Raw genomic sequence first — 25,068 nt, forward strand, 5'->3', positions numbered from 1 at the left:
AGAGTCAGCCTCCAACATCTGGGGTGGAGGGAGGATCCTTTGCCTCTAACCCTGCTGCCGTCTGTGCCTTCCAGCATGGGGACTCTTCACCGGAGAGGGGCACTGGGAGGTGCAGGAGCCAGGTGTAATGTCCCCATCCAGCAACCTTCCTAAGGGACTGTCCTGAGCAAGGAGCTGGCCGTCGGGTTCCTGTGCTCCCGGCTAGTTAATGAAAACAGTTGGACGTTCCAGGAGAGAGTGTGGGAGAGAGCTGTGCAGAGGGGAACAGAGAGCCCCAACTCCCCACCACGCTGTGCAACAAAAGGGCTTGGTTCTGGAGACACTGTGTCCTGTTGTGCTGAGCAGGGCTTCAGCTGGTTTAACATTCTGCAGGCACCTTTCCTCCCTGAGGAAAATCTGTGCAGCTTTAGATTCCCCCTTGGTTTGTCTCTGTCCTGCTTGAGTGGATGGTCTGTAACTCTACTCCTTGTGGGGAGCTGTGAGAGCAACTGACGTGGCCTCCAGCATGCCCATGCTCAGTCATGCCCAGGTCTGGGCTTTGCAGCCAGCCATACAGCTTGCTCTAATAGGAGTCTGTATCTGCGGTTCTTTGTTGGAGAATGGGTCTACTGCCACACCTTTCCTCCACGTTTTTGGAGGTGCGACCCCTGGGAAATGGTGGCCCCACCCCTGAGAAAATGATCTTGGAACTGGGAGCCAATGGGCACCGTTCAAGCTGCTGCGCTCGAGGGACAGAAGAGATCTGTGTTCTTTCTAAAGTTAGTTCGTCTGTGCTGCGTTCAGTGGTCGCTTTCTCCAGTGCATGCAGAACGTCACCGGCAAGCATTCAAAGGCTGTCACTGAATGGGGTATCTTTAAAATATGGCTTGAGTGGAATAGCCACTTCCCGGGCCAGCCATAAACCTGAGAGAAGTGGAATTCGCAGCCTCCTTCAGGGGAGCTTTCTGCTCCTGTAAGTCACGTTTCTGGGAGGAGACTTAGACCTATTACTGTTTCGTTAACGTTTTCCTTGAAGTGCACTGGCATTGCGATTTCAGGGCAGTCGTATTCCAGGCGATTAAGAACGGGGGGGGACCCTGGGACAGCATAGTCACGAGCCCCCCCCATATATTAAAAGACTAATGTCGCATTATTTATGCTTTAAAATCTGTTCATGCCTGTTATTCCTCATGATGCATCATAAAATGACACTTGAATTAATTTTAAAATATGAATGACATGACACGTTTCTTTTGTTCCATTAAAGCAGGTTGTTTAAACAAAATGGAGTTATGGAGCTTTGGGGCCCCGAACTCCTGGGGGCCCTGGAGTAACTGCCCCTTTGGCCCTTACGTTAATCCGCCACTGACCATAGCTGTATTTCCCCCTTCTATGGTCCCTCACAGGAGTCAGGCTCCCAGCCATTCCCTTTCTTGGGTAGAGACCCGGGTCTCACTTTCTGCTGAGCCGGGTTTTACAGTTCCGCATCTCCCTGAGTTACTCTGTGTTATCCATAGCAAGCCATTCTCTGAGTGTGATGATCGGTGTGCTGCCCTTGGTTACAAGCTGCCGTGCAGCTCCTTATAAGCAAACGCTGTTGTTCCTCGGGAGGCTCCGCGCTACAGAGAAGTTCACGTACAAATAATAAAAGAAGCTGCACGCACTCCAGAAAGCTTGCCAGCGATCACCCCAACTCCAGCCGAGGGCTCTGGTGGACGTCCATCCTACAGACGCCCCTAGTGGAGGTTTTCCTGGGGTTATAAGTTGATATCGGGAACCAGAGCAAAAGCCCCAAGTCAGTTCAAGTGTGGGCTGTTTATCCCAGAGTCAGTGTTTCCTGTAAGCTGCTCGCATGTGTCTGTTCGGGAGAGGGTCTAATGACGCCTGTCTGATTAGCAGAGCACCCACTGCTAGATAAATGTTTCTCCTGCTGGTGCACGTTCACGTGTGCCTCTGTACACATAATAAAATTTATTTTGCACATGGATGGTCAAGGTGAGCGTGAGCATTGCCCACAGCCCTTTCCTTTGCTTCTGATCTCCAGCGAATCCCTTGGAGTCAAGAGATGGGTCTTCCCACAAGGTAATACCACTCTAGAGACATCAGTTATTTGCCTTAATCACCCCCTGCTGGACTTAATTCTCCCTCTTCTCCCCCATGGATTGCATGCAACTCCTGGGTCACAATCAGACATAAACTGGTTATGCACCTAGTGCAATACAGCATCCCTAGGCCCGCTGGGGGAAGGAGGGCGTAGCTGCTGCAGAGGTCCGGTGTTTGAAAGGGGCTCAGCGTTCCAGCTGCTGCTGCTACTTTGGCTGTGGCGGTGGCCAGGGCTGTGGGCGTGTGGCTGTGCATGTGTGGGGAGGACGGCAATAACACCGTGGTCCAGGCAGCGCTCAGTCTAACTACCCTAGGCCCCTCCCTTCCAGCCTTTGGCCCCGCCCCTTCCAATGCCCGGAGCCAGGCCCCCCGCCCACCTTGCTGGAGGCCCATGGTGGCGGTTGTCCTGCTGAGTCTCCCAAAGACATTGCACAAAGCTGTCCCCTCTGCCACGCTAGCACTGTGCGGACATAGTCAGTGACAGTCCCTGCCCTGATGAGTTTTCAGGCTATGCAGAGCAGTCCTCGGGCCATAGCGTCCAAGCCGCTAGCCGCAGGTGGCTGTTTGGCCGGGTGAGTGTGGCGAGTGGGCTTGAAGAACAAGTACAGTTTCAGAATAAAGTGGCTCGTTTGCTAGCGCAGTAGCCACTAGCTTCAGAGCTGCTTGGACACCACAGCCTAGGGGCTGGGCAGAGAAATGAATGGGGGATGGGAGGCGAGCAGGCAGTGTGAACAAATGGTCAGAGCTCAGCCGTAGGTGCTGTGGTGTTGATCGTAGCGAGACGCCCTGAACCCTGGAGATGTCTAGCTGGTAACACTGAGGGTGCGTCCTCACGGCAGGGAAGATCGGCCCTGCCATGGTCGATCCTCCAGAGGACGATGGAGCGCCCTTAGAGGAGATGGCGTGGAGGCCCGAATTAAGGTACGTCGTTGAAGCTCTGTGACCGACGCAGCTGGGATTGCGTACCTGAACCGGACTTCCCACTGCAGTGTCGACCTGCCCTGAGTTTAGTGTCCTCTCCCGCCCCAGCCCCCTTCCAGGGGAAACTGGCTAGAGCTCTGTGCCTGGGACTTGCTGAGAATGAAGGCACTGATGGTGAGGCAAAAGCAGGGTGTGGCTGTCAGAGCTCCAGTGAAGCTTATGCTGAGATGTGCCTGGGAATTTTCAGTAGCACGGCAGGGAGCACAGCTAGGTTGTAAGAACTGACCCATTTCTCTTGCCTCTTGGCTGCAAAGGGATCCAATCCAGGCACCAGGACTGTGCTCCAGAGTGGGCTGCCAGACATGATTTCTTGCTGCTCCTCTGAATTCAGCACGGGAGGAAAAGCTGTTCTGATAAGCTGCCTGCAGTCGTCATGCGAGGCTGAGATGCTCTGATTGGCAGTCTGTTGGGAGATGTTTTCTGCAGTGCTGTCTAACTGGGCCTCGTAGGTGGCCACCTAGCCGAGGAGGACTTAGCTCTGTTTGGAAAATCATTCTCAGACCAGGGTTTAGAGCAGGGGCCAGCAACCGTTCGGCGGTGGAGTGCCAAAATTTATCCTTTTGACCTCTATGTCCAGTCCAAGTACCGGTGATCCTTTTACAAGTCACTAATAGTCCTACTTAAAACAGCATCATTAATAAATACAGTAAGACGCAGAGCTTTACTGGTTAGGTGGTGATGGGTAGCATTAGCTGGTCTTTTGTTAAGCCACAGGCGGCCTAGCTTTGAGCAAGCTCCTGTCTCCTTTGCGGGAGGAGGGGCAGGGCAGGGCAGGGCTGAGCGGCCTCACGAGCTGATGAAAATCAGCTTGCATGCCAGGCATTGCTGATCCCTGGTTCAGCACTTCTCCCATCCCCACCTGCCTTGGAAATTGTTTTTCTGGAGCATTGCTGCCTGTTCTCCGAGCACATCCCTCAGAACCACACATTTCAAGTGTGAAACCCCAGGCTGTGCTAATGGTATCTGGCTCTTCAACACAGGGGCAAAGGAAGGGCATTCTTCTTTCTGTCTTCCAGTGCCTTCACCCCACTGCCCTTTAAGCGCATCTCATGGTGTTTCCCTGGGCGTGCTGTCTTTTGGGGTGCTCTCAGAGGAGTGCGGAAAAGCTCGCTGGAGGCCGTATTGATTTGCTGGATGAATTCAAGGGGAAAAGTCGCATTTCCAGTTGAAAACGTGGCCTTTATTGGGATTTTTAAGGGTTATTTTAAGAACTTAAAGATAAATATATATTTTTGGGGGGCGGGGTCATCTTGTTAGCTTTGTGCAAGTGAGGTGCTTTGTACATTGTCAGTTTCGCTTGGTAGGTGTTTGCTGCTATAGCCAGGGGAAGGGCAAAGCTGAAACTGAAGCAGCAATAGGCTGGAGTGAGTGCAGAGAAAAGGGATGGGAAAGGGGAGCTGGGCCTTCACTAATGTGATTGATGGATTGCCCTATTAACATCACCATGGGAGCAGAAACCTTAAACACACCATAAAAGTATTTCAGAAGAGACTACTTAATGGGGCAGGGCGGGTGTGTTAAAAAGCAGAATACGTAAGAGTTGTAGATTCCGTGGTGAGAAGGGACCGCTGTGATTATCTGACCTCCTGTATAACGCAAGCTGGTGGACTTCCCTGAAATAATTCCTAGAGCAGAGCTTTTAGGGAAACCGCCACTCTTGATTTAACTATTGTCAGTGACAGAGAAACCGGCGTGAGCCTCGGCTGGTTGTTCCAATGGTTAATTACTCTCCCTGTCAAAAATTTGCACCTTATTTCCAATCTGATTTTATCTAGCTTCGACTTCCAGCTGTTGGACTGCGTTTGATCCTTCTCTGCTAGATTGAAGAGCTTGCTAGTAAATTTTGCTTTCTTGTGTTGGTACTTGCAGACTAGAATAGCACCACCAAACCTTCTCTTTGTGAGATTCCAAGAGCTCCATCTTGTTAATTTATCCCCAGAGGGCAGTTTTTATAATCCTTCAGTCATTCTTGCGTCTCTCCTCTGAACTTCCCCATTCTTCTTAAATTGTGGTCATTAGGACTGGACACAGGATTTCAGCAGTAGTCACAGGAATATCAAATAACCTCTCCACCCCTTCTTTACCTCTCTACTCCTCCTTGAGTTTCCCCCGTTCATGCATCGCAGCATGCAATATTAAGTCAATTCCAAAGGTCCCGGGTTACCGTAATCCTTTAATTAAACTTCCTTTGCTCTGAGTTAGGCACAGTTATTTGTGGTTCTTCTGAGTTTGTCCTGCCTGCAGCTTTCAGGTAATGTTAGCCTGCACCAGCTCTAGCAATTGTGACAGTAAAAATAAAGGTGCTGTGCTCACCTAGCCTGTCTGTCTTTAGACATGGATCCCTAGGTTGGACACTTCATAGGAGAATGGCTCCTAGGAGTAGACAGAGCCAGCACCAGTTTACCCGCTAATATTTTCCATCCATGGGTGGAAAAAATTTTGTTGTGTGCCAAGATGTGCACCACCAAGAAAAACACTTGCTGGCCACTGTACGCACTCTGCTAACCAGCTGGGCAGTACCTAAATCTCTCCTAGGGAATCGTGGCCAGCACTGAGACCCCACGTACAATGTGTATCTATAGAAATAAACTCCGCATAACTTACCAACAGGCATACCATGTCACCAGCGATACCGTGTCTTTACAGATCTCCGATATCTACATCAGTGGGGAGTCCGGGGACATGTCTGCCAAGGAGAAGCTGCTTCTGTGGACAAAGACGGTGACCGCAGGTTACGTCGGAGTGAAATGCACCAACTTTTCTTCGTGCTGGAGCGACGGGAAGATGTTCAATGCTCTCATTCACCGCTACAGGTACGATGAGAGCAGCAGCTGTGGTGTCTGGCCTGGCTGTGGGGTGGGTGAAGGCTCCTTGGTCTCCCTTTGCATTTAATGGTCTGCACCAGGACATCCGCTGTCCGAGAATAATTGAGGATGGGGCCTCTGTTTTGGGCCCTATGGGGCAAAAAAGGCTGAGCCCGCACACAGTGTGGGCAGTGCTGATCTTTTAGCAAGGAGAAAAAAGCTTTAAACCGGGTTATGCTGCCTTGTAGAGGTTGTCATTTTGCACTCTGCTCTCGGTGAATAACAATACTTAGCAGTTCAGTGGCACTTCCCGTCAAAGCATCTCCAGGCTCCTGAAGCAGCAATTAAGCCACTCACAAAACTCTTTGTGAGCTAGCTAGGCAAGTAGTATTACCTCTCCGACGCTTGCTCACAGCCGCACAGTGAGTCGATGGCAGAGCGAGGAATGGAACTCAGCAGGGCTGATTCCGGTTTTCCCTTGCCCCCCGAGTTTTGACCGCGAGGCCATACTGCTGAGCGTGAAGGAGGTGGGCAAGAATTCTCAGGCCTGGTCTACACTAGGGATCAAAGTGGACCCCAGATACACTGTTCTAGCCACGCCATTAGCGTAGCTGCGATTGATGTATCAGGATTGACTTTGTTCCCTGGCGTAGATCAGGGCTCTTTGAGCTTCTGCCGATGTCCCTTACTCCATGCAGCAGCGTGGAGTACCAGGGTTGACGGCCGAGCCCAGAGAGATTGATTGTTCTGTGCCTTCACTGACACGTCAAAATCAAACGCTGGCGGCTCGGTCGTGGCACGTCGAACCTGCAGTGTGTGTGGAAGTGGATGCGGGCTGAGGAGTCTTGAGCAATGCGTACCCCCAGCACTGACCTGGATGCATCAGATTTAAACTCTACTTTCCATGCCTTGACCGCGCAGATCTTCTGGTCCTATTCCCCTTTTGTACTTTGCATCCTATTGCAGAATGGTGTACCTGGTTGTACGGTGTGGTCCCTTGTGGGGAGTCGCTGGGGAACCCCTTTGTTGTGTTAGGAGCCTCCGTCCTCTTCCTCGGGCTGCGCGTGCCTGTGTATTCTCTGTGGCTAGCACGGCCTGGCTGGGGAACGCTTTCTGCTGTGCCAGAAGTAGGGCCACCTTGGCACGGTGTGAAGGTGGCCGTCTCTGAGCTCTTGGGTGTCTTACAGGCCGGATCTAGTGGACATGGAGCGGGTCCAGATTCAGAGTAACCGGGAAAACCTGGAACAGGCCTTTGAGGTTGCAGAGAGGCTCGGAGTTACCCGGTTGCTGGATGCTGAAGGTGAGAGATGATGCTGATCTGCCCAGCTGGGTAGAAGATCCCTCTCTCCTTCTTACACCCCTGACTTGGATTTCTTTTTCCCCACCCCTCAGATGTGGATGTCCCTTCCCCAGATGAGAAGTCTGTGATAACTTATGTGTCTTCGATCTACGATGCCTTTCCCAAGGTCCCTGAGGGAGGAGAAGGGATCAGTGCGATCGTAAGAATTGCTGCTTTTTACACTTGACCCTGAATTCTAGGGAGGGTTGTTCTGGAACCACCTGGTGTGATGAGCAACGTTCCCTGCAAGCTGAACACTTGGCCAGCCGCCTGGGAGAGATTCAGGTGCCGTCCAGCTGATTAGCAGAGCACCCGTAGCTGGCAGCCTGTGTTTCTACTGCATTGGCCTGCTAAACCCAGGGTCGTGAGTGCAGTCCTTGAGGGGACCATTTAGAGATCTGGGGCAAATCGACTAAAAAAGAAAAAATAGGGCGGGGATGGTGCTTGGTCCTGCTGTGAGGGCAGGGGCTGGACTCAATCACCTCCTGAGATCCCTTCCAATTCTGTGAGATGTGTGTGTGATGTGGGTGGTGCACATTTACATGTGCCTGTCTGCGGCTAACAAAATTTATTCCACCCGTGGGTAGAAAAATATGGGCGGGAACACTGGTTGTGAGTGGGGGTGGTGCAAGTTCTCTGCCTGATCTCCAGGAGAAGAGTCTGGAGGCTTCTGTCTCCAGCTATGGCAGATGGCAAAAACAAATCAAAACAAAACAAAATCAGAGGTTTGTGCTGTTTAGCAGGCATTGAGCGGTCACCCAGCACAGAGATGGGAATCAGGAGACTGGCACCCGTGTCAGCTTGCCACTCCTGGAGCAGCAGTGGAGCAGCTGACAGCTTCTTTAACTAAGCTTGGCCCCCGCTTTAATTCTCCCCAGCACCATCAAAGTCACGTTGTTCTCTGTTGGTACATGATGGCAGCCTGAGACGGTGCACTGAATTCTCAGCTCTGGGCAGCAGCGTAACATAGCTCCACTGTGCTCTAGAGAGAGCGGCTTTCATAGCAAAGTCCTGCTTGCCCCTCTTTGCCTGTGGAATTGCACCGCAAGAGGGGGAAGCACCATCAGTGTGGGCCATTCTGAGTTGCAGGCTGTGTTCCCTGTAAGCTGAGTGCTTGGGCAGCTGCCCTGGAGAGATTCAGGTGCCACCCAGCTGATTAGCAGAGTGCCCACAGCCAGCAGCCTGTGTTCCTACTGTGGTGCACATCCTCACATGCCTCTCTGCCCATAACAAAATTTATTCCGCCCATAGATGGAAAAATTAGAGGGAATATTGGTTGCAGGTATTTAGCAAATGGGATCTCGGGGATGCACGTTTTGTTTGTTCTCGCCCCTGCTTTGGCTGGTAACGTACAGGGACCCAGCTAGAATATTTGGGCTGTTGCTTCGTGTAGCTGCTTTCTGGTATTGGCATGTCAAACGTTTCCTCCTTTTCCACCCAGGAGGTGGATTCAAGGTGGCTAGAGTATCAGAATCGCGTGGACTCCCTCATCCCCTGGATCAAACAGCACACGATACTGATGTCAGATACCTCTTTCCCCCAGAACCCCGTAGAGCTAAAGGTAAAGGATTTACTGGCCTGTCTGGGGCCAGTTGTCAGCTTTGGGCTTAGGTGCCAAAGGCCACGTACTCATACGACTGCCTTCCACTGCAGGCACTTTATAATCAGTACATACACTTCAAAGAAACGGAAATCCCAGCAAAAGAACAAGAAAAGGGAAGGATAGAGAAGCTGTATAAACTGCTAGAGGTAAGAGACATCTCAGCTGTGCCGTGGCGTGACCGCTTGTTCCTGCCATTTGGATTGGTTTTGAAACAGGGGAACAAAAATCCCTCCCCAGGGTGTGTTGGAGCCCCTGCAGTTTTCCTGAAACAACTGGTGCTGGGGTTTGCATCTGCTGCTCTAGTTGGTGCGGTATCCAAGCACACAGGTGCTGACTCAAAGTGCCAGGGTGTGGGGGTGTGTGTCTAGACCCCCAGCTCTGTCCTGGCCCTGCTCCCGTTTCACCCCATCTTCCTCGGCCCCACCGCTCCACCCTCGCCCTGCCTCTTTCCCCGGGCACATCACCTCCTTGCTCCTCCCCACATCGCCAGTCTCTTCGGAACACCCTGGAACAGCTGATTGCAGGGGGTGGGCGGTACAGGGATGGTGCGGGAGGGGCTGATCAGCAAAGCCTGCTGGTGGGCGAAGGCACAGCCGGGAAGGGAAGGCTAAGGGAGGCCACCAGTGGGTGCTCTGCACCCACTGATTTTTTCCTAGGGGTGCTCCAGCCATGGGGCATGCAGTGACGTGATGTCTGCCTCGAAGCAACTGGCAGCAGCATGTTAGCTCTTGCCTTGGGCGGTTCAGAGAGGGTGGTCGGGGGCACAAGCAGCCCCGCCCAAGGCCGTGCGGAGGCAGCGACGTGCAGGTTAGAGGTCTGCACAGGCTGGTGCTCTCCTGTCCCAAAAGAGGCCGCTGGAGTAAGTCGCTCAGCCGCTGTGAACGGGGGGGCAGAGCGGGGTAACCGAGGCTCTTCTCTTGCTGTGTTTCCAGGTCTGGATTGAATTTGGCCGCATCAAGCTGCCCCAAGGTTACCACCCCAACGACGTGGAGGAGGAATGGGGCAAGCTGATGGTGGAGATGCTGGAGCGGGAGAAGTCGCTGCGGCCAGCGGTGGAGAGGTTGGTACTGACCTGTGGGAAGGTGGAGCAGAGTGGGTCCCTGTTGAGAATCCGCTCTTCTGCCATGGCCGCAGCAGCTGATGGAGTCCCGGAGAAACCCGAGTCGCTGATGATTTCTTTTGTCGCAGGCTGGAACTGCTGCTACAAATCGCTAACAAAATTCAGAATGGTGCTCTGAGCTGTGAAGAAAAACTCACCCTGGCAAGGAACACGCTGCAAGCCGTGAGTGTCGGTGTTCATGTCCCTCTATCACCACCTGCCTCACGTCCTTTCCTTCCCTCGAACCCGCCTCACTCGCCCCTATATCCTGGCCTGGCTGCCTTTCTGTGTAGTCTTTAGCACCTCACCCTGGGGCAGAAGTGTAGAATGCCAGAACTGGAAGGGATCTCGGAAGATTGTCCAGCCCCCTGCCCTCATGGCAGGAGCAAGCCCCATCTAGACCATCCCCGGTAGGAGTCTGTCTAACCTGCTCTTAAATATCTCCAGTGAGGGAGATTCTGCAACCTCCCAGGCAGTTTAGTCCAGTACTTAAACACCCTGATGATGAGCTGATTCTGAACAGGGCCCAGGGTTTGTGGTGGAGCATGAGCTCCCACTGCCGTGCTGTGGCTAAGACGACGAACATGATCATTGGTTGTGTCAGCAGCAGAACATCAAGTGGAAGTGAGGAGGTGGGATTACTTTTGTATACGGTGTTGGTGAGACCATTACTAGCCACTGCGTCCAGTCGAGCATCTGTGCTTCCAAAAGGGTGTTGAAAAATCAGGAAGGGTTCCTCGAAGAGCTGCGAGAATCGTTCTGTCTAGAAAACCATCCTTGTCATGAGCCTTAAGAGGCTCAGTTTCTTGTTTAACCAAGAGAAGCTTCTGCAGTGACGTCATATGCTCTATCTCCAGTGCAGCCGGACGTGCGGCTGCACCTGGAGACCAAGCCAGCTTTGGTCTCGTATGCTTGTAGAGCAATGGCAGTTCAGCTGCGGCAGCACCATTTGAAGACATGTGCTGAGAGCTCTGGGTCGATCCTATAGCCTGTTCTCCTGCAGTTTTGCTGCTGCTGTTGCCGGAGCTAATTCAGATCTAGCTCGGGTGTGTCTGTGTGTGCTGTGGTCGCGCCCCGATTGCGCTGAAGATGTACCTAAAGCATATAGGTATCTGTTGTGGGGAAATGATTTGTGATGGTCCTCGGTGGGGCAGACGGCTGTCGCAGGCTCCAGGACAAGGTCAGAAGGGGGGCCTGGCTCCACTCCCAGAATGGGCAGGACCAAGGGTGGAAGGAGCAGAGTCAATCACAGATTCCCCCACACTCCCTCCAAGCTGTGCACAGCAGTGAAGTGGCCTGGAGCTCCAGCCACTGCCAAAGCAGCAACAGCAGCAGTGGCTGGAGAGCTCTAAGCCCCTTTGCAACTTCCCCCTTTTCCCGCGCAGCCATTGGCAGCCCCAGTGGTTCTTTAATCCAGCAGGGAGAGACGTCACCAGAGCCAGTGGCTGGAAGCTGCAGCTAGACAAATTCAGAGTGAAAACAAGAGACGCACTTTAAAGTGAGGGGAACTAAGTATTTGAATGACTTGCCGAGGGCCCGGTGATTTCTCCGTCGCTTGGAATATTTATTGTGAGACTGGATGTCTTCCTCAAAGACCTGGCACCGGCTCAAACAGAAGTTATGGGCTTGATGCACAAGCCACTAGCTGAGGTTGTTTGGCTTGTGTTACGCACCAGGCAAGACTAGATGATCACAAGTGGACCCTTCGTGGCCGTACCATGTCTGAAGCCTTGGACCATAACCCTCTTGCCCTGCGTGTTCCATACAGTGCAGCGGGGATGTCGTAACCCGTGGTAACGCTCACCTCTCCCTGCAGGATGCTGCTCACCTGGAGTCTGGCCAGTTGGTGCAGTACGAAGCCGACGTGGTCATGTACCTGCAGGAGTGCGAGGGGCTCATCCGCCAGCTGCAGGTGGATGTGCAAATCCTGCGAGATGAGAATTACTACCAGCTGGAGGAGCTGGTCTTCAGGTGAGGGGCTGTGTATGGGAAAGCATTGGTGCCAGGGGATAGGGACTGAGATACATTAGAAGAAAGGTTTGTCTGTCCGGCCTGTAGATGCTTAGCCCCAGTTGAGCGTGTCTTTCTTCCTGGGGTCTGAGATTCCTTCACTGGAAGTTGAGTGCTTGGGTGGCCATCAGGTTCCCTCTAATTTTTTACATCCGTGATTGGAATAAATTTTAAGTGGACCAAGGCATGTTTGGATGTGCACCACGAGGAGAAACACACACTGCCGGCTTTGGGTGCGCTGCACATCAGCTGGGCAGCACCTGAATCTCTCCTGAGTGGCCCCCTAAGCGCTCAGCTTACAGGGAATGCTGGCGGCTGCCTGGGAGAGATCCAGGTGCTGCCCAGCTGATTAGCAGCATGCCCACAGCTGGCAGTGTGTATTTCTATTGGTGGTGCGCAGCTGCACATGCCTCAGTGCACATAACAAAATTTATTCCTCACACAGATAGGAAAAATTAGAGTGAACATTGGTGAGTGCTGCTCCTTCTATTTGCTGGAGTCCAAACTTCTGTAACCAGGCTCCTGTCTTCCTTCCCCGGCTCTGCTCCAGGATTGTTCGGCTGCAAGATGAGCTGGTAACACTGAGGCTGGAATGCACGAACCTGTACCGGAAGGGTCACTTCTCCACCTTGGAGCTGGTGACACCATCCACCCTGACCACTACCCACCTGAAGGCCGAGCCCTTGACCAAGGGCACGCACACCTCCTCTACCTCCTGGTTCCGGAAGCCCATGACTCGGGCGGAGCTGGTAGCCATTTCCTCTTCCGAAGATGAAGGCAACCTCCGATTCGTGTATGAGCTGCTGTCTTGGGTGGAAGAGATGCAGGTGAGTGCACGCCTAGGGCTTTACATCACCGTTCGGCTGACTCAGCTACATGTATTTAGTGGGGCTGACAGCGGCTGCAGGACCCCGGACCAAGTGGGAGGGGGGCCTGGCTGGAAGGGGCGGGGGCCATGAGTGGAAGGGGGCGGGGGCTAAGGCAGTCAGCTCTTAGCGTGCTGGGCACCCCTCCCTCTTTCACAGCTGCACAGAGCAGTGCTGCTGGCACTTCAGATGGGCCTGGAGCTCGCTGCTGCTGCTGCCAAAGTAGGAGCAGCGCTGGCTGGAGCTGTGGGCCCCTTTGAAATGCTGGGCCCTGGGGCAACTGCCCCCCTGCGGGTCCTGCATGTATTAGCCCTGAAAAAAATCAAAAAAACTGGAAAAATGTGGCAGCGTTCTGTCTCTTTTCTTTAATCCCCAAATGTGGTGGCGCCACCAGGTCCCTGGTGCACTGGGAAGACCGTTGGAAACAGGAGTATCTGTAACCAAGTATCAGGGAGGTAGCTGGGTTAGTCTGTATCTTCGAGAACAATGAGAATTCCCATGGCACCTTATAGGCTAACAGATATTTTGGAGCATAAGCTTGCGTGGGCCTTTGCCCTGTTTCCAAGACACCCCTCTTGCCTCGAACTGATTTTGGTTTCCCGTGTGCCGCTCCGGCTGTTTGCGGGATAGTGGCAGGCTGTCTCCAAACCCAGGCTCCGGATTAATTCAGCCCGAAAGCTCTTCCTGTTTGACGTGAGCACGAGACTCAAGGCAGCTGCCCCCGACACCCGTGCGCGTTTGGACAGTGACCTGAGCATAGTTAGGGCTGGCTTTGCCTTCGTTGCTTCAACCGTAGCTAGGAGGTGAGGTCCCAGGAGGACCCTGTGCTTGTGTGCAAGCTTCCTCCTTGGGCTGGTGGAAGTTGACTGGGCCTGTTGGCGTCTGTTCCAGATGAAGCTGGAGCGGGCAGAGTGGGGCAATGATTTACCGAGTGTGGAATCTCAGCTGGAGACGCAGCGGCACGTCCACTCCAGCGTGGAGGATCTGGGAGCCAGCGTGAAGGAGGCCAGGATGTACGAGGTGAGGACAGCGCAGGCTGAATAGTGCAGCCGGGGGCACTAGGGCTTTCTGAGGCTCAGTGGCAAAGGCACCAGCTCAGTGGGTGGTCTGGGGCTGCAGCACCCCTGGAAAAAATAGGGGGTAATCAGCAGCACTGTCATTCCCGCCTATCGGCACCTCGCCAACCTGCCTGTTGGCCGTGGGCAGGAGCTGCTGGGGGGCAGGAAGAGGAGGGGGAGGAGCAGGAAAAGGTGAGGCAGGAGTCGGAGGTTTGGGGGGAGTGGGGGCAGGAAGAGGCAGGGTGGGGGGTGGGTATGGGGGCAGGTGTAGAGTGGGGGCCGATTAGGAGCAGGAAGAGGTGGAGCGGTTGGGGGAGGTGGGAGTGAGCAGGAAGGGCGGGGTGAATTCCACATGGCTGACGGCTTTAACTCAAGGCTGGTGCTTCTGTATGAGCTCTGCTCTAGGAATTGCTCTGGGATGTGCTCTGGCCCGTGCGGGAGGCCAGACAGATGATTGCAATGCCCCCCTCTGCTCTTAGAGCCCATGAATCTAAGGGCACATCGTCTTCTGGAGTTGATTTAACGCGCCACATGGGGATGCGCAAAATCGACCTTACAGGGCGCCCCCGACAGCATCGGTGCTCCTGGCCCTCCGTTAGGAGGAAGGGAAGTCAGTCGGAGCACAGGCCCCTGTCGACCTCCCTTAGTGGAGATGCACGGAAGCCCAAATTAAGATATGTCGACTTTAGCTACTTAATTAACACAGCTGGAACTGTGGGCCTTAATTCGGCCTTTCCCTGCAGTGTAGACCTGCCCTAAGGTGTGTGTCACTATTGACTTACTCGGTAGGCAAAACTCAAACCCAAGAGGCTTCAGTGCTGGACCTGGAGCTGCCCTTCAGGTCCTGGTCTCCATTGATTTGTTCTCTTAAGCCCAGCTTAGTTTTTGTTTTCTCTTGGAGCCCAATTCCTTCATGGGCGGTGCCAGGTTCCTTCTCCCCCCATTGCCTGATTTCCCCCCCACTGGCTTCCCAGTGCAGAGAAATGACCATTCACCTGTTCTTGCGTTCCTGCTTCTGGTTGTTGCTGTTCATGGGGAAACTTTGGGGGAGTGGCTGGGATGGGGGGTGTGGCTTTCGAATGGCCGCTAGATACTCAGCGACTTGAACTATCCTTCGTTCGTAGGGTAAAATGTCTCAGAATTTCCGCACCAGCTACACAGAAACGCTCGGCAAGCTGGAGACGCAGTACTGCAAGCTGATGGTGAGTTGGCATTGCCTATGCCCCGGCTGAGAAATGTGTCCTGCCACCCGGCACCGTATTCCCCCGGCACATGGTGCAAAACTGAGGATCCATAGCGTACTGGTGGTGCGAGGGAACAGTTGTGATCCTGGAGAGCTGAGAGAAGAGCAGATGCATTAGCCTGCTGCTCAGAATTCAGGCCAAACCAGGCTCTTAGGCAAGGTTGGCACGTGAGCAGTGTGGGGAGGCCTTGGCCTTACTCAGACAGCGGGTCAGAATTTTCTTAACTGTTCTCATTCTTCTTATTTGCTTGAGAAATGCTTCCCAGTCTGCAGCAACTGATTCCAGCTCTCGCCATCCTCCGAGGCAGCTGCTCCCGACCTTTTTGAGGCGGTGCCCCATTTTCACAAGTCAGGAAGACTTTGTGACCCAAAGCAATTCAAAACCGAGGGGAGGTCCTCCCCTGGGAAAAAAAATGTATACATCTTTATTCTCCCCCCACCCCACCCCCACCAGGCTTAAACCTCTCACAGCCCCCAAATGCCCCCCCCCAACTACCTCACACCTCTGCGCGGCTCCCCCCAGCTCTCCTACCCGCTTCCTCTGCCTGCAGTTCTCTGCCCTGCCACGCTGGAGCGGGACTCAGTTTAATTGGTTTAACAGCTGGATCCCTCCTGCCTGCCATTAAACCGATTACATTGAGTTCCCTTTCAGCATGGCAGAGCAGGGACTGGGAGCTGGAGGAGTGAGTGGTGGCAGAGGGCAGGAGCTGAAAGTGGCTCCTTAAGGAGCCACATGCAGCTTGGAGCCAGCCAACTGGTGACCCTTAGAAAAATCTAATGGTGACCCATATTTGGGTCCGGACCCAGAGGTTGGGAATCCCTGCTCCAAGGGGTGGGGTTATTTGCACTTGCTGACTTTTCACATCTCTTGGTTGCACTATATAACCTCAGCCTTCCTCTGGGGAACTGAAAGAGACGACTGTGGGAAGCATCCGTGGACAGCTCACGAGAGGGGTCGGTTATTTCGTTGTCTGCAGGAAACATCCAGCTTCCGGCTGCGGCATCTGCAGAGCCTCTACGGGTTTGTGTCCCGAGCCACTGCTGAGATCATCTGGCTGAATGAAAAGGAGGAAGAGGAGCTGGCCTATGACTGGAGCGACAACAATCCCAATATTGCAGCCAAAAGGAATTACTTCTCTGTGAGTACGCTGCAGGCGCAGGGCACCCATCTGAACAGGGCTGCCTAGTTAAAAGCTCGGCTGATTATACTGCTATTGCTTTTAAATTGCTGTGAAACCTCCAGCTGGCTTGAGAGCTCTCAAATTAAGGCTTCCTGGGATTCTGAGCTCTTACAGCTCAACCTGCAGGGCTAGCCACAGGCAGGATCACCGCAATGAAACGCAGCAGGAGCAGACCGCCGAGTGAAAAGCTGACTCTGTTGAGCCATATTTCAGTTTGGTGAGCCTGTCACAAATGTATTCCGGGGGGCGGGGTTAAAGCCGGGGTCGAAAACGTGGCTGAGAATTCCCTTGCTTCCCAGTGTTTAGGTTTCAAACAATAACTGTGTGAATAATGTTTCATGTATATCTGTGTGCAGCGTCATCCCATCCATAGGCCAAAGTGGGGCAGCCCTCCCAGTTCCTGCGCTTTGGGAGCCCTGCGGTAGTTGCCTCACCTGTGGATGGGAGGGACTGGGGCATTACAGGGCCTGGCACTGCGGCTGCACAGGTTGCTGTCATTTCCACCACCATCACGTGGGTGGTGGAAACTTGGCAGCCTCCTCTGCTTCACTGCTCTGCCCAGATTCTCTGCAGCAGCTGGAAGCAGAATGCCCCAGTGCCGGAACATAAGAACAGTCAGACCAAAGGCCCATCCATCCCCAGGTCCAACAGTGGTCAACGCCGGGTGCCCCAGAGGGAATGAACAGAACAGGGAATCACTGGGTGATCCAGCCCCTGTCATCCATTCCCAGCTTCTGGCAAACAGAGGTGAAGGACACCATCCCTGTACCGCCTGGCTAAGAGCCGTTGCTGGACCTGACCTCTATGACCTTATAGCCCCAGTTAAAGTCTTGGTCTTCACAACATCCTCTGGCCGGGAGTTCCACAGGCCTGTGTGAAGAAAAACTTCCTTTGGTTACTTTTGTGCCAGCGACCCATTAATTTCCTTTGCAGACCCCTAGTTCTGCTTCCCGCTGCCCTGAGTAAATGGGGCATAATGGACTGGGAGGGCAGCGGAGCAGGGCGGGGCGCTGCTCCGGCTCCCACCACTCGTGTGTTGAGTGGAGGCGTGACCCCTGTTGCTGCTGTGCCAGGACCTGTAATCCCTTGCTTGGAGCAAGGAGCAGGGCTGGGAAGGGATAGGGCCTGGCTTGCAGTGGGGGGCTGCCCCGGTCCCATGCCTGGGGCAGTGAGGGGGAGGGTGCCCCCAGGCCTTCGCCACCTTTGGGAGGGCTCTGTCTGTATCCATTGAAAATTGAGGAGATTGCAAGGTCAAAATGCTCAGTTAAGGCTGAGGCAGCAGTACCCTTTAAGACAAATGCCCTGTGCCTTTACTAATGCAGGTTTAACCCTGCCCCACATCCCTGCTCATCTTCAGTGTGGATGGGTTACACAATAACTCTGTCAACTCACAAGGCCAAGGACGGGCAGGATTGTGGGATTCACTCCAACACAGAGCTGATTAGGGATACTGTACTTTGTTAAGTGTACTACTCCACTAATAGGCTACCGTTTCACAGGCTACACATTAGCAAGCAAAAAGCACAACAGGACAATGCTCTCAAAGGGATAAGAAGCTCTTTGGAATGCTTACATCCCTTTCTGCCACGGGGAGTCCTGATTCTGGAATGCCTAACCCCAGGGGTGTGGCGGACATGGTTCCAGCTGGGGGAATCTGGGGCACCTCTAAGGCTAAAAGTCCCCAGTGGCAGGGTGGGGGCTCACAGTGATTTTATCTCTCCGCTGTTTACTGGGTGTGCGTGCACTGACTCAGTGCCACATTTAGCGTTCTCACGAGACTGAAGCCAAAATTACCCTGTTTACTGTTTTCCTAGGTTCTCAGCTCAAGTGCAGGTGTCGGCTAATATTGCTATTTGGTGCTTGTTTGTGGGGTTGACGGCTGTAAGATAGGGATGGAAACTTGGTTGTGCTGCAGGAATGGAAGTTTCCCCTTTTTGCTCTCGGAGGCCTGCAGCAGCCCCACTAGCCTGTTACATGACAAATCAAGGATGGATACCACCATGGAAATGCCCGATTGATTTTTGATGGACTCTTTGCTTGTGTTGCTATTCAGGAGCTGACAATGGAACTGGAAGAGAAACAGGATGTGTTCCGGTCTCTTCAAGATACAGCAGAGCTGCTGTCATTGGAGAACCATCCGGCCAAGCAGACTGTAGAGGTAACCGATTGGCTCAAGGACGTGTAGGTTGAGGAGTTTCACACCAAGCCACATGGATTCTAGTTAGCCCCTTGGAAAAATATCACCGGAGCTGTGCTGTAGAAAGGCCACATGTTCACCTCCACCCTAAACTGCTGTTATCAATGCCAAGGAGCCATAAACAACTTAATGGATAAGGGTGCCTGTTGTGAGGATGAGGCAGAGACTGGAGGCTGTTTCTACACAGTACCCTTCAGAAGATAAAAGTAGATGTTTGTGTGGGTGCCCAAGGCCCCATGGAAAGATAAGATAAGATACGATAAGCCAGTGGCCCTGAGCTCACTGGGAATTATTTTTAGTTAGGAGACTGATGGAGCAAACATGTCTGTGGAGCGAAGGGTGTGGTTTGATTTCTTAACAAGCCACATCAACCAGTTCCATGGGATGCAGGGACAGGAACTAATCTCCTGCAGAAACTGCCTTGTGCGTGCCATTTGATGTGCCTTCTTTTGTTGTGTATTTCCTTTGCTATCTATTCCAGTGCACTTTCCCGACATCTCACTGCAGCCAAATCCTTCCTTCCGTGAACATTGTAAGCTAGTTGAGTGCTGACAGATGCACGTTTTTCCTTTGTTGTTGTGACCTGTGTTTTTCTTTGTATGTGTATTTTCTAGGCATACAGTGCAGCTGTGCAGTCCCAGTGGCAGTGGATCAAACAGCTTTGCTTATGTGTAGACCAGCATGTGAAGGAGAATGCTGCGTACTTCCAGGTACAGTGGAGAGGGATGCTCCTGCATTTCTGTCCCTGATCTGTGGTTCAGAGATCCAAACTTAATAGTGCACTGTAGTTATGGTATAGCAGCCGCTGGCCCTGGTGTCTGAATGGGACAACGTGCTTATTCTTTTGCAAGAATAGTATAGGGTTGGTCCAGAACACAGCTTCACATAAAGGACTTCTGAGTTTTTTCCCATTCGTTTCCTTCTCTTTTGTCTGGTCCCCTGGGTTTTGCGCATTTTTGTAAGGGTGGATCTGATTTCTTATGACAGCCAGGCCCTACCTCTGGTGGTGCTTACAGCTCCAGCAGCACAAAAGTAGACAAAAACATTGAAGGAATCTTCCTGCTGAGGTTTTTTGGCTGGGTCCTTTCAGCGTTGCCTGTTGTTGATGCATGACCTCTGGTGCATTGCATTGCACAGCTTTATGTAATGCTTTTTCGCTTTGCAGTTCTTCAGTGATGCCCGAGAATCAGAAACGTACCTGCGGAATCTCCAGGACTCCATCAAACGGAAGTATTCTTGTGACCAGAACACCAGCCTGACCCGCCTGGAAGATTTGCTCCAGGATTCCATGGTGAGTGTTCTCCGCAGGCCCCAACCTCATGAGCTCTTGGTGCAATACACGGGCAATGCTTGCCGGCTTTCGCTTTACAAGGAAAAATGGGTATATTTGTTTACTCCTGCAGCAGCACTGTGGAGTTTAATTGTTCTTTGCCTGGCCTGTCTCAGGCCAGTCTCTGCATTTTGATTGCTTCTGTGTGCGAATGCGGACTGTGCAGCCTTCATTGTGCCGTTGACTGTCTCCAAACTCTACGCTAATCTGATGTTAATTTAATAGCCATCATGGAAGATCAGTGACTGCAGAAAAGGACTTGTCCTCAGCACAAGGCTCTCTCCATGTGCTTGCACCCTGGCTGAAGGGAAGAGGAGCTGGCAGTGCAAAGCTGGCTCAAGACCTTTTATACCTCGAGAAAATAAAGTCCGGAGTTGATACTTCACCCTCACTGTCTACCACGCTATCTTGTGCGTAGGAATACAGTGAAGGATGAGCTTTGCTTTCCAAGACAGACAGTTATGCTGATCTGGTTAGACTCAATTGGAGGCTGCATCCAAATGGTTGTTTAGTTTGGAGCCTTTTTAAGAGGAGGGCCGGATGGAGGGAAATGCCTAGCCTTAATCTGGATCAGATCTCTCATTAATTTGTTATGCCAGTTCTGCAGGGCAGCTGATGATACACTTAGTGCTTTGAGGTTATGGATACAGTAGACCCCCGAGTTACGTAGGGGTTGTGTTCTTTGCAACCCCTGCACAACTCAAATGTTGTGCAAGTTGGGGGAGCTAGGAACCAGGCTGCCGCTTGTTTCCCGTCTCTTCGCTGCTTACGGGACCTAGGAAACTCGCCAGCCATATGCTGGTCAGTTTCCTGGGTCCTGCAAATGGGGTGGGGTGTTGGGAACCAAGCAGCAGCCTGGTTTCCATCTCCCCGCCACTGTGGTAGCTGGGAAACAGACCAGCACACAACAGCCGGTCAGTTTTCCTCCTCTCCGCCACTGTGGGAGCCAGGTGCTGCTTATGCTTGGTTTTCGCCAGTGCCAGCTGCTGTCTGCTTGCCTGGCTTCCCCCAACTAGAGGGCCCTGGAAGGCAGACAGCCACAGAGTGACTTTGATTTGTGCTCAACTTGCATTATAAGTGCAACTTGAAGTCCCACATTTCAAGGGCTTAGTGTAATTGTGTAGGTCTGTCTGTATTCAGTAATCAGCACAGTGGCAGAAGGCTGAACTTTGCAGATTGGTCTTTAGACCACATGACCTAATGTAACTGGAATAACATAGAGCAGTCCAAACAATAAGATAACTTTATAACCCCTCCATGCAAATTGGCGTTATAAGAAATCACGAGTGAAGTGTCAACCAGCTACTGAAATGGTACCTCTAAGGATGAGTGTGAGTTTGGCTAGGTATTTATTAATCCTCTGATAAAGATTAACAGCCAGATGCTACTCAAACCTTTCAAATATTAACATTTATACACTCATTTCATACTTCAGATTGGACTGGTTAAATACTAACATGTTAGTGAAAGTTAAACTCAGATGCATGAAATCCCATTGCTGAGCTCTTCTGGTCCCCAGAGGTTCTGCAGCAAAAACATGGGCACTGTTATTGGGCATTCAGTCATGCAGGGTAAATCCTCTGGACTCATCCTCTCTTCTCAAAGGTCTGGGTGGTGCATTTCTCCCTTCCGGTGTCAGATTGTCAGGCTCTGTTTAGCCCAGGTATGATCCACAGCCTGTGCTCTCAATTCATCAGCACACGGAGCAGCTGCAGGTTCTTAGAGGTGTGACCACAAGTACTCAGATGCAGGAATACTGGGTCTGTGGTGTGACAGTAATTCACTCCTTGCTTTGAAAAGCAGATGGACTCTCAGGAATGGTACAGCCCAGCTATTTCCCTGATATATGTTCTTATTCTTTGGTAACTAATGAGTTAAAGTTGTATTTCTTCCAATCATGCTGCCTGGGACAGGCACAGGTAGTTTATTTAAGCACTTATTCTTTTTTTTTTTTATTATAATGTATTTACCATTAAATAACTGAATGTTCTTGTCCATGGGCTGGCTCATAGTGAAAAGTATGAGCATTGAAGTTCTCTGTTGGATTTTTTTATTTAAGTTGATAAAGTCAGAGCGGGCTGAACCATGGTAAATTATTCAGGCTGCGATTTATGTATTGATACCCACACACTTGTGTATTGGAATGGCTGTAGATTGGTCTGAGGATGCTCTGAAAATGGAAAACTATTGCCACCTCAGAGCATCTGACCAGCATTGACTGATGGAAACCAATTGTGCAATATCATTTTCCTCCACTGTTAAAGTATCTGGTAACTCTGATCACTTTACCTCAAGCATTGTGGAAAGACGTTTCTGAGTGCTATCTCAGGGATGTCTTATCTGTTCAGCTCTTTAGACCTACATCCTGAGTGTTGTTTTAAACATGCTGTCGTTCCTTGCTTTGTAAAAGTAAGGGATTGGAACGGTGTTCTGCAGACTTCTCAAACCTTCAGAAAAGAAATTCCCCATCTGGGAGGGCGTGTCCTGATGGTTACTGTTTTATACACACTGTGGTTGACATTTTTAGAAGGCTTCTTTTCTGGTCTCCCGTAGCAAAAGATATTCATGCTCTTGCATGCAGCTTAGGGGGTGGGAGCAAGGGAGTTGTCTGGAATGGCACAAAAATGAACAGAAAGGTTCCAATCCAGCTTTGGGGTGTGTGTCCTCACAGTTGGGGTGAGATAGATTCTCTTGGCCCTTCAAAGCCCAGATCAGCCCTGGAAGATCCTCACCTTTCAGGGGAAAAAGGGATGTTACAACAATCTGAGGAAATTTACTGGTTCTCTTTTGCCACTTCCACTACCAGTGCTTCACTTTCATTCTCCCCAGGATGAAAAGGAGCAGCTTATTCAGTCGAAGAGCTCCGTCGCCAGCTTGGTTGGGCGGTCCAAAACCATTGTTCAGCTAAAGCCAAGGAATCCAGACCACGTCCTAAAAAGCACAATCTCAGTCAAGGCTGTTTGTGACTATCGCCAGATCGAGGTGAGCAGTGGCATAGAGCCTGCAGGCATCGGCATGACAGGAGGAGAAGAAACCAGGCTTTTGGGGGAGAGGGCACGAGAGGGTAGTGTTCCGTCTAATTTTCCATCCAACGGTAGAATAAATTTTGTTACATGCACCAAGGCATGGGCTGATGTGCACCACCAAGAGAAACACATGCTGCCTGGGTGGCTTATGGCCATTCAGCTAATCATCTGGAAGGCACCTGAATGTCTCCTGGGCAGCTGCCCAAGCATTCAGCTTACAGCAGGCCCTGGACAGGGGAAATTGTGGGGAAGTGAGAAACAGAGAATTCTGTGGTACGTGATGGTGAGAAACAGCAGTGACGAGAGATGTATGAGGAGGGGGATGGAGCAATAACTGCTTCTTAAATAGCTTCCCCAATGGTCCTGATTTTTCTCTGAGGAGAAGCAAAGCTGCATACCCCAAAGAGGGTAGACATACCTCCTTGTAGCCAAAGACTTGCCTGGGGAGCATCCAAACGTCACTGAATTTTTCTATCCTTCCTCTTCTCTGAGGTGATTCTCAATTTACTTGGGGTTGCGCTCGATTGTAAAGTGAGTTGGCCGGATGCCTCCTTTCCTCAGGGAGCCCTCCTGGAATCTCCCAGGAAGGGATCTGGCCACAACAGAACTCAGTGAGGTGTCGGTGTGCAATCCTGCGTTTGTCGCCCGTATAGATCACCATCTGTAAGAATGATGAGTGTGTGCTGGAAGATAATTCCCAGAGGACCAAATGGAAAGTGATCAGCCCCACCGGCAATGAGGCCATGGTGCCATCAGTCTGCTTCCTGATCCCGCCTCCTAACAAAGAGGCAATTGACATGGCTAACAGGTAATTAAGCCCTGCCATGCACTGCTTGCTGCTCACTGCGGGGCTGGAATTCCAAAGCTGGAATGATTGAGAGAGGCCTCAAGCTGTGTGCGTTATGGGGTCTCTAGGCTGAGACCGTCCAGATTTGTTTCGTTTGGGGAAATGTTTAACCATTTGTCCTTGCTGGGGGTTGGGGCTTCATGTTGCTGACATTCATGGCAACAGGGAGCTAGCTCATTACTGCGGTGGGGGTGTGTTGCAGATGGGGAAGGTTCACGGTGGTGGTGGTGGTGGTGGTGGTATGGAACCTTCTGGTCCTGACCTGACATTCTAGCTGGGTGAGCGACATCCAAAGTACTTAGTCTGGCGGCTGTTCGGTTTGCGGTTTCAGTTCCCTGAGGACCAACATCGCAAAGCCTGTCCGTCATCGACTCCTGGTGTGACTGTATCAGCAGGGAGACCAAGAGTGCCTCATGTAGGCTCTCTGGCTTTTTAGAATCATGGACTCATAGAAGAGACCTCAGGAGGTCATTGAATCCAAACCCCTTCCAAAAGCAGGACCGACCCCAACTAAATCATCCCAGCCGAGACTTAAAAACCTCCAGGGAAGGAGATTCCACCACTGTTGTTCCACCATTAGCCAGGCCTGCACCACTGGCAATCATGATTTGTGCTGCTTATTTTGGCTTCAAACAATCAAAGTCCTGGTGCAGCATTTCCACATGAGGGGTTGGTCCCAGTACTGCCCATGCTAGCGCAAAACACTCAGTGTGGAGAAGGTCTAGGTGGGTCTGGAAACTGAGCTACCGCTGGTCTCTCGCTAGGGCTGAGTTATATGGGCCCAGGTTCCTCTGAATGAGGAGGGGATTTTAGAGCTTCCAACCTGGGAACTTCACTGACAATGAAGGTAAAGGGAATGGGAAAAAGCCTGAAGGTCCATTCTGGCAGCACAAAAGGACCTGGTGTGGCGGCTGGCCTGGAGAGCGGCCGGGGGCCTCCTGGGTGTGTGGCTGCTGCTCTGTGGAGGAGAGGGCTCTTGCTGCGAACACCACAAGGACATTCCCGCTGGTTAGAGGCGCCAGCGCACAGGAGGTGAGATTCCCCAGCGGGGATCTGACACGAGAATGGGGCAGATGAGAGGATCCCAGCTGACTGTGCTCAGGGCACTCTGCAAGGCTTACTGTGGGCACCACTCGGTTACACTTGAGCTCGGGTGGTTACATAAATTCACTGGCGGTTAAAGGCTCTGGGCTGTAGCTGAGCCTGCTAGGGGACGCAGGTGGTGACGGACCTGTGCTATCCTGTCATAGGGTCGAACAGCTGTACCAGAAGGTGATGGCCCTCTGGCACCAGCTCCATGTCAACATGAAGAGCCTGATCTCGTGGGACTACCTACGGAAGGACATTGCCCTGGTGCAAGGCTGGACTGTGGAGAAGGTACCGTACAAAACTTCCCCAAAAA

The 25,068-nt window shown here is 52.1% G+C and overlaps 1 protein-coding gene across 18 annotated transcripts in view; it reads left to right on the top strand.

Moving 5' to 3' along the window:
• The window catches only part of MACF1 (microtubule actin crosslinking factor 1), a 317,553-nt gene that overhangs the window by 129,934 nt on the left and 162,551 nt on the right, over positions 1-25,068 (top strand). For all 18 annotated transcript variants that reach the window (XM_074976442.1, XM_074976451.1, XM_074976458.1 and 15 more), the window contains 18 exons: positions 5,710-5,876; positions 7,055-7,167; positions 7,260-7,366; positions 8,648-8,767; positions 8,860-8,955; positions 9,742-9,869; positions 9,998-10,091; positions 11,725-11,879; positions 12,469-12,745; positions 13,676-13,804; positions 14,967-15,044; positions 16,063-16,224; positions 18,320-18,424; positions 19,078-19,173; positions 19,629-19,754; positions 22,623-22,775; positions 23,473-23,627; positions 24,917-25,043. In XM_074976442.1, coding sequence (XP_074832543.1) covers positions 5,710-5,876; positions 7,055-7,167; positions 7,260-7,366; positions 8,648-8,767; positions 8,860-8,955; positions 9,742-9,869; positions 9,998-10,091; positions 11,725-11,879; positions 12,469-12,745; positions 13,676-13,804; positions 14,967-15,044; positions 16,063-16,224; positions 18,320-18,424; positions 19,078-19,173; positions 19,629-19,754; positions 22,623-22,775; positions 23,473-23,627; positions 24,917-25,043 — 2,388 coding nt within the window. The remainder of the gene's footprint in view (positions 1-5,709; positions 5,877-7,054; positions 7,168-7,259; positions 7,367-8,647; positions 8,768-8,859; positions 8,956-9,741; positions 9,870-9,997; positions 10,092-11,724; positions 11,880-12,468; positions 12,746-13,675; positions 13,805-14,966; positions 15,045-16,062; positions 16,225-18,319; positions 18,425-19,077; positions 19,174-19,628; positions 19,755-22,622; positions 22,776-23,472; positions 23,628-24,916; positions 25,044-25,068) is intronic.

The sequence above is a fragment of the Carettochelys insculpta genome, chromosome 24 (assembly GCF_033958435.1).
Source record: "Carettochelys insculpta isolate YL-2023 chromosome 24, ASM3395843v1, whole genome shotgun sequence".
In the NCBI taxonomy this organism is placed as follows: domain Eukaryota; kingdom Metazoa; phylum Chordata; order Testudines; family Carettochelyidae; genus Carettochelys; species Carettochelys insculpta.